This window comes from Penaeus vannamei, chromosome 31 (genome assembly GCF_042767895.1).
Source record: "Penaeus vannamei isolate JL-2024 chromosome 31, ASM4276789v1, whole genome shotgun sequence".
In the NCBI taxonomy this organism is placed as follows: Eukaryota; Metazoa; Arthropoda; class Malacostraca; order Decapoda; family Penaeidae; genus Penaeus; species Penaeus vannamei.
Genome location: NC_091579.1, coordinates 728,118 through 738,117, shown reverse-complemented (window position 1 = coordinate 738,117; position 10,000 = coordinate 728,118). Strand labels below are relative to the sequence as shown.

The window sequence follows — 10,000 nt, the reverse complement described above, 5'->3', positions numbered from 1 at the left end:
TATTGAACTAATATATGGGGTGGTAAAGAAAATATAGGAGACTGTAGACTACCACTAAAATTTTTGCCTAAGATAAAGTTTAGAAATTAGATAACAGGAGGTAGAGATTTGATTTTGTTCCAGTTTGCAAAGACTCAAGACAGTGTTTTGATATGACAGTGGTGATACCAGAAAATTAAGTGTGTAAATTTGTCATAGGCTATTTTATCATTAGTATTTAACTATGTGCATTTTTAAATATGACAGTATCATCATTCATGCAAATTCTAATTTACACAGATACACCTAAAACATGCAGCTATACACATTTTCTTATTTTCATGTTTTGTGCATGCCTCTGTTATGAAGCATGTGTGTGTGTTGTCTTTTGTTGTATTTGAATGTAGATAAGTATGAAGGAGATAAGTTATTGCATCGTAGCATTTATTTGTTCTTAGTATTTTAACTATTCTAGGACTTTACTGAATTTTTAGTTGATATATTTATTAATGTTACACTCATTTCTGCATACACACATGCATGCTTGCTTGCATGCACACGCACACACACACACACACACACACACACACACACACACACACACACACACACACACACACACACACACACACACACACACACACACACACACACACACACACACACACACACACACTGCACCACACACACACACACACACACTGCACCACACACACACACACACTGCACCACACACACACACACACACACTGCACCACACACACATACACACACACAGCACACATACACACACACACACACCACACACACACACACACACCACACAGACACACCACACAGACACACCACACACACACACCACACGACACACACCACACCACACCACACCACACCACACACACCACACCACATACGCACACCACACCATACACGCACACCACACCACACAGCATCACACCACACACACAATCTTGGAAGGTAATTGTCATGTAATTTTTTTTTTTTTTTTTTTTTTTTTTTTTTTTTTTTTTTTTTTTCCTTTGGAAGAAAAAATAATGTTACTGTATTTTCTGATTGTTGCTGTAATAAATTGTATTTAGATATAAAGAACAATGCTTCAATAAAGTGTTTGGGCACATAATGATAAGAAAATATCAATATTTTTCTATCATTTTATCTACTAGAGTATTGAGACACTATAAAGAATACTATCCTCCAATGTAGATTTATCAAGGTTGTTTATTTTCATTTGGTGTACTCATTATTCACATACATTAGTTTTTTTCTTAACATATTGCATCAGTCAACTTCATCTAACATCTTGAACAGACATTTAAATGGAACCATTGTCCATATCATGTATTCTTAACTCCTTATCACAAATTTGCACACTTAAGCCCAGGAATTAGGTAAAAATAGCATACATTATTCTAGTGATCGTGACATCCAAAGGATTGAGCTCTATCGTACATACAGGTGATGCATGATAACTTCCTCTTTTCACGTGTTCCTTCATATGATAGTTCATTGTAAATTCTATATTTTTTTAACACCCCAGTAATGTCATGCATAATACTGATTGGAAAATTGCAGCAGATTGAAATGGCATTTGTCTGTTGACTTGTAGTAATACTCTTAAAGGAAAAGGAGTCTGCATGTGCTGGGTAAAGGTTGTATTGCATTAATCTCTAAAAAAACAAAACAAAACAAAAACAGTAAATTGAATTATTTTTTATTGCATTAAGATTAAATTACATTGATTGCTAACAGTTATGATTGACCTGGGATATGGTTACAGCCTGTTCTACTGACATGTGTATCATCAAAATTTTAAACAGTAGGAAAATATAACCTTGTATAGTGTGACCTATTACTAGGTCTTTTAGGGCTGAGAAATGTTCAGTTTTGCTATTTAAGTATATTTTGTTCACAGTTTGATTTGGATAACTAAAAACAGTAGCTTTCAAGTCGTCAGTTTTTTACTGTGAATATTTTAAAGGGAGAGTCATTGCATTGTCTTTTGTTATTCTTTTTGATATACCATTAGTTTTTTTTTACTGATTTATTTCTTTATTCTAATGATTTAATTGGATTGTAGAAATGTGTTGCTACAGGATATGCTCATTTATTACTAAAGGAACCTGAAATGTTGAAGGGACAAGACTGGAGGATATTATACAAGAATTTAAAATATGGTGAAGTCAAACATAGAATAAGGAATTCCTTTAAGACCTACAGAGTTTGGCATGATCATTTATCATTTGTTTTGTCAACTTTGGGCAAATAAGAATATATTTTTGCTTTGGATCAGTTAAAACAGTTACTTTTGGTTCCATTTTAACTCTTAAGATGGATGGGCCAATCTTTTTCTCTAAAAAAATTAATTCTACCACATTCACGTTAACAGTCACAAATTATCTGGACCCAAAGTTCTGTAATAGGTCTGTCTTCGTCATTTGAATACAGTAGTGTTGTGTGGTTGATCCAGACAATGGTTGGTGAATTTTTGTCAGACTGTAGTATGCGATACAGAAATCAGAGATTCCATTGAAAGCTTTTGGCATTCAGGAATGAAAATTGATGTTGGTCACAGTAAGAGGAATCTGAAAATATGATGATGCTAGATAGAGGTTTTGTGAAATCAGTAAAGATATTCTCAAAGCTGCTCTTGGGCAGAGTAAGGCAGGCCCTTTTTACATTATGTAATATTATCTGGACTGAATCTTAGATACCTGAAAATGGTTTGATTAATCATTATAATTATAGTTGTTATTACTGTTAAAATGATATAGATTCCATTTTAGGTGTACTGTCAAAGGCAGTAGACAGTCCACATTAATTGCAAATTTCTTGAAATTATGGTAAACGAACTCAGTGAATGCAATTAAAAGGATCTAAAATAATTCAGGAAAAGGTGAGTATCATATAAATTAGAAATGAATATCAGTTTTATTCATAGTGGTCATATAAAGTAACATATCTACTATGAGAAATGGAGAAACAGATAAAAAAAAATCCTTTGAATGATTATATGATCATAGAATGTAGCATAAAATTTTACAGAGCAGACAAGGTTATTTACCAGCAAAGAAATATTGTTTCAAGAAATGGAGACAAACAAAGTAATAACATAGAAATGGATTAAGCAGTACCTATTTCTCTAGTGCACAATGAAATGTGATCCTTGAAATAAATAGTTTATATAGATTTTTAACTACTGATTTGCTAAAATTAGTGGCAGTACATTATTTTGAGCTTTGTGTCTGGAAAGGAAAGTTGATATTGATATTTGCATAACATCAGTCTTAAGGCCATGTCCTTTAGTAAAAGTTTCATTTCTTTTTGCATCATTCAGTTTGTTTAGGTTTTAGTGACTAAGTGCTGGAGCATAGATTGAGCAATGATCCTTGTTTAGAGATTTAGATGAGGTAGGTAGGACATCCAACAAGGGCAAAGAGTGATTAAGGAGATTTTAAAAGTGGATATCAGATATCAGGATAATGTTTGAGACACTGAGAAAACTAAAATATCTGGGTTTAAACTGATACATTTTTAAACACATGGTATTGTATGTAGTTGTTCAGCCTTGTGGGATTCTAGATAGAACAGATGAACATACAAAAGTATGAATATTATCAAGTAAAAATTGCATGTCATTATGTGAAATAAAGAGATGGTAGAAAAAGACATTTATATAATCTAGTATTATTCTTACCGATAAACATTTCAGATCTGTGGTGGATGCAACAGATGTACAGCTCAATATGAGAGTGGGGATACACACGGGCCGTGTCTTGTGTGGTGTTCTTGGCCTGCGCAAATGGCAGTATGATGTGTGGTCCAATGACGTCACTATTGCCAACATGATGGAATCAACTGGTGAACCAGGGTATGTTTAGTTTCTTTGCTTTTTATGTTTGGTCTTGACAAGTTTTGGGTATATAAATTTTGGGATATCCATTGTCCATTCAAGTATTGATGATATGGATATCCCCTTTATTCAGTATATACAAATTCATTCATATATACTTTTTTTATTGCTGTTTTCAGTAGCCTTTTCAAGTTTTAGTTTATTTGTTTTTTCTATGAATAATTTTCATGATTATATTTGTATGTTACATCAGTAATATGTACATACACATACACATACAAGCACACACGCACACACAAGCACACATACGCACACACAAGCACACACAAGCACACACAAGCACACACACGCACACACACGCACACAAGCACACACACACACACACAAGCATACACACACACAGATACACACACACGCACACACAGATACACACACACACACACACACACACACACACACACACACACACACACACACACACACACACACACACACACACACACACGTACACACACACACGTACACACACACACACACACACACACACACACACACACACACACACACACACACACACACACACACACACACACACACACACACACACACACACACACACATGCATACATATAGATAGAAAGATATAAAGTTTTACTGAATTGTCTTTAAACTTTTCCAGTCGTGTGCAGATAACGCAGGCAACTCTAGAGTGCTTAGGCAATGAATATGAAGTTGAACCTTCAGATGCACAGTCAAGATCCCAGTTTTTACGCGATCGCAACATCACCTCATACTTTATCATCCCACCAGCTCGAAGACGCAAGGTATGAGACATCACTTTCATAAGCAAAGAAGGAAATCTTTTGTTTGTACAACTGAGGTCTGCTTAAGGGTGAAGGAATGATAGTAATGCTTTCATGTATCAGATGTTAGAAGCTATTGTACTGTGTGGTTGCCCCAGTGATTTGATATTTCAGGATTTGGTTTCTTTTATGATTTAGTGGATAGCTTTAAGGTGTGTTTTCTCTTTTGTTTTATTTTATCTTATTTTATTTTTATTGTATAAATCCACATGGAACTATAACCAATCATAAGAATCTGTTCTATTTTGTTATATTATGCTGTTCATTTATTTCTCTGTAATAGAGTTTAAGTATGGGAGATTTGAATCACAGTAAACTCATGACAGTTCTTTTATTTTAAGGTGTAACTAAAACTTTAAAAGAATTAATTCAACATTTAGCCTTTGAATGATGAACTCATTAATAAATGATATGTTCTGTTTTTGTGCTGCTGCATGTAGTATTCACTCCATAGTGATGGATTAGGTACATAATCTGGCAGAGGATAAGCTTCAGTTTCATTCATATTGAAAAGTTGTTCTCAGAAACTCCATATTTCATAATAACAATTTAGAAAGGAGAAAAAACAAAATCTGACTGCAATTGTTAAAGTAGGAGGGAAATAGATCCTACAAAGTGAAGATCCCAATTGAAGGGACTGAACCAGAGATAGAGAAGAGGTAAAGTTTCAGGTTTTTTATTACATCCTGGAGTGTGGAGAAGCACTCAAAGTATGATGGTCAGTTACATTCCAGTTATCTGATATTCAAATAACTGCTTATGCCAATGCATGCTTTGACTATGCATTATCATTGTGGTGTACATAAGTAGTCAGTTTTGTGTTTTTTACTTACTCTTAGCATTTTACATTTTCAGAAGCAAACTAGTACAGAAATTCATTTACAGTACATAACCCCATAAGTCTGAACAGAAAGTACTGTATGTCCATTTACTGAGGGTGTGAATTTTTGTATTTTTTTAGAAGTTATTGAAATTGAAATTGAGATTCAAATCCTTTATTAAGATAGTGAGTTGATTAGATATATGAATTTTGGATACGACTTCCAAAGAAAAAGAAAATAGGACAAGATAAGCCAAGAAAGTTTCCATCATACTGTTTAAAATCACAACAATAGCTACCAATCATATAATCATACCAGCATTGCCTTTCTTTTTTTGAATATTGGATTACAGTACTGTCTAAAGAAGGATTAAAAGCAGAACTCTAGAATCCTTCAAATTTATCTAGCTGTCTGGGAATTGCATGAGAAGAAAGCTGGTAACTGTCCTCTTGTACAGCTAATGTTAGGCAGAAGCTCTCCTCATAGCCAGTTAAATACCTATTATTTGATTTTATTGGTTGATGATTTTTTTATTGTTGATTTGATAAAGAACTATTATTAGTCTTCTAAGAACTGCTGATCTATAATGGATTCCATGTTAGTCAGTTTAAATAATAACTGGAAAGTTTGCAATACACTAATTTCTTTCTTTCATAATTTCCTATTCCTTTGTTATTTTATATTGATTTTCTTTGGCTGTTGTTTTTTTAATACATTTTCCCCTATAAAATTTGCATATTCCCCACTATAAGATCCAAGCTTTCTGGGTTCATAAGTAATAACTTGATGGTGGTTCTCCTGATTCGGACTGGTTTGTATTTGTTTATTTATTCTTTTTTCCTTTCCACTTTACATTTCCTTTTTTCTTACTAATTATTATGATTTTTTGCATGTTTATATTAAACCAAGTCATTATATTTGTGATTTCCAGAACTTTTGCACATCTCGGGGGTCCTATCTGTTTACTTTGCTGAAATTATAATCCTTTTACTATTTTTTGCATTTTTATATTATAGATTTTTGAATTAGTTTTTTAAAACATAATTAGAAAAATATATACAGATCATGCATACAAATTATTAATCATGAAGATATGTATATACATATATATCAAAATTATTCATTGTTTTATAACAATCAGTTTAGGAACTCAAGAGATTTGTAAAAGTCTCTTTTATGTCAAAAGCTTTCTTTTTTTCTGCCTTCATTATTCCTAGAAATGTTGCATTGAGTAAGTTTTATCTTACACATTTCTCCTAATTGTAGACTCTTGTCACTCTGTGTTGTTAGACGTACTATCTTGACTGCTAGACACAGATTATTGTATTCTCCTTGCAGCATGAGAATAGCTTTCTTAAAAGTTAGGTACTTTGCATGCATCTGTTTTCATGTGTGTGTAGTCCTTCTTATAGTAGTGCCTCTTTGTTTAAAGAATATAGATTAATAAGCCTTATGAATAAGTAGAAAGCTGCATGCATCTATTAGTATGATTAGAATTGTGCATTATATTATACTTTATAAAAGCACAGTTTGTCATTAAAATTCAGCATTCAGGGTAATTAAATGTATTATTTTATTAAGTATAAATCAAGCTAAAAAGCAATCACACTGATAATTGTTTATCTGTTTTGATATTTGATATGTCCCTTATATCATTGGACACAGCAGTAGAGACTGGGATAGAATACACTCTAATTTAAGAATTCATCTATCATTTATTGCTTTTATACCATTAATAGTTCCTCTGATTATTTTGATATTCAAGTTCCTTCATAATTTTCTTAAACAAAGTATTTTTTGGGGGATAAATCTACTTTATATTCTGATGAAAACCTATTTAGTAGAATTTAAATAGATAAATCAGAAGAATTTGAATAGATAAAGTGGCTTAGGATTATATTGGCATTTATTTTATTACTTTCAAACCATGTATATATTATGCTGGATCAGAGAAACATTGATATGGGGATAATGATTATATATTTCATAGTAGTGAAGAAGGAAAGTAGAACTCTGCAGATAGGATGCTTAAGTTTAGTACGATAAATTCAATAAATGCATGTTGGTATGATATGCTTTTTTGCAAAAATAAAGCTTTTTTGATATCAGTAATGCTCTCACGCACCAAATTAGCTTTGCATAGAAGGGGTGGGATGATTCTGGAAAATTTTAGATGGTTTATCTTACCCTCTCCTATGGTACTGCATGTTATATTTTTATTAAAAGCTATGTATGTAAAAGAGTGATCCTGTATTCAGCCTCAAATGGCAATCTTCCCAGTCTTTCCTTTGCAGAAAGATTATATGAGAATGAGAGGGGACAAGTTTAGTTGTACTCCTTTGATGTTTGCTGTTGTTCATTCTTTTCCTTTGGATAAATAGTCATCAGTGGAATTTTTTATTTCTCTTGAATATCTGAAATATGAACAGTTATCAGTGGAATTGTTTATTCATCTTGAATATCCGAAAAAAAGTCAGCAAAGCCATTTTTGTCTCATAATTTGTAATAAATTTGTTGTTACCTATCATTTAAGGATTCTGTTGTCCTATAGTTTTATCAGTCTAAGTCCATTGCATAATATTTTCCTTTTTCGAGTTACCAGAAGGCTATGTCTTGTTATTTCTGATATTGTTATAATGTTATAGATGATTTATATAAATATATGTTACTAGACAGTATTATTTGAATAGGTACACTTGAATTTGTATGACCTTTTTGTATTTGATCAATCAGAGCCAGAAGTGGACAGGGGTATTATATGAGCTGTCTCTTTGAAGGTTTATAGTAGATTTAACTTATTCTATCAAAAACATGCTAGAATTATGTTAATGTGTTGATGTTACAATTTTTCAGTAACATTTATATTACCCTAGAATGCATGAGTAAGTTTGTTTCATTATATTACTTACTTTTCAAGAAAAATCTTAACATTTGTGTTCAAGATCTTTGCCTTTAACTTGAATGAAAAAGATATACATATTAATGAGTTTAAAGTCTGATATGTCTGTATTTACTGAAAGTCTGTTTAGTAGTTGGGTGCAGTTGTAGTGTAGATTCAGTTATTAAAATTACTGTACTTGCTTGTAGAGCTTCTGTATCTATCCAGTAACTAACCTTTCTTCTTATTTCTGTGGTGATGGTGGGCACGGAGGGGGGGGGAGGATGACAAGCAGAGTGGGAGGAGTGCTTCCTCTGGCTCTGCCTTGCTCTCCCCCCTCTCCTCTGTCACCATTCCATCCCCACATCTCTCTCTTCCTCAACAAACCATCAACTTGGGCAACGTGTGGTGTGATCCGTACTGATCTTCACTGTCACGACTCCTGGTATGGTGACTATGATGGGGTCTCCAACACCACCATCTTACCCTTCTGTTTGGTCATGTGTGGTGGAACTCCCAACAACTTCACCACTACCTCTATCTCCACCACCATCTCCATCACTGCAGCCCTTGCTGTTCAACACTCTCCAGGTACGGTCTGCCCTAGGCTCAGCGCACCGGAGGAAGTTGTCCTTCAAGAATGTGAGCAACGTCGTGGTTCAGCTGCTACACTCCATTAAGTACTCCATGGAGGTGCCGTTCTCAAACATGGCTATTCCCCCACAAGACAAGTCAACATCCATTACCAAGAAGGTAAGACATGTTATGAGATTTTTTTTTTCTCTCTCCCTCTCTCTCTTTTTCAGATGATTTATATGATTCATCAAAAAGAACCTTTGACTGTTATTGTTGCATTCCAATATCTCTTATCAGTCCTTTATAGAAAATCAAAATCTTGCATCTTCATTCAGACAAGAATGCAGATTGATGTATTGTTCTGTGGGTTGGTTTTTGTGTAAAGGCATAGATGTTTTGTCACAGATTTAATATTTAGATGTATAGTTGATACATTAATTCTATAACATAGATAGTATGTCAATGAAATTATCAATGCATCCTGAAGCTGCCCAGACTTATGTGCTCCAGGTATATGGCCCTTTCAATGGTATTTCTTTTTATACTCTTTGGTATGATAGCGTAGTGTGTATCTGTTATTGTAAAAATCCATAGACTATGAAACTTTCTTTTAACACCAAGAACCTCAAACTGCTTCCAGTATCTTTTATTATTAGATATTTTCTGTAGTAATAACTATTCATAACATGGACAACTTTAGGAAGCAGAAAGGAAAATCAGAGATGATATGATATTATGCAAGTTATCTTTGACCTCATGTGGCATCTTTCTGTATTTTAACACAAGCACAAGAAAGATTGCTTTGGTGCATACCCCAGTGCACCTGAATTAAATTAAATGCTGAATATGCTTAAGGTTATCAAAATACAGCATTATATTGTTGTTCACTTGGACCTATATTATGCAGGTGTAACACTGACACTCAAATCATGACCTCTGCATGCAAATCTACATAGATACGAATGCACTCACTTACAAAGAACAAATGCACTCATTTACAAAGAAACGAATG

General features: G+C 33.4%; 1 protein-coding gene across 1 annotated transcript in view; it reads left to right on the top strand.

Moving 5' to 3' along the window:
* rut (adenylate cyclase rutabaga) overlaps positions 1-10,000 on the top strand; it is a gene marked incomplete at its 3' end in the record, with an annotated part of 85,011 nt that overhangs the window by 64,424 nt on the left and 10,587 nt on the right. Inside the window, 3 exon segments of the mRNA XM_070143570.1 lie at positions 3,710-3,868; positions 4,530-4,674; positions 8,980-9,165. Coding sequence (XP_069999671.1) covers positions 3,710-3,868; positions 4,530-4,674; positions 8,980-9,165 — 490 coding nt within the window.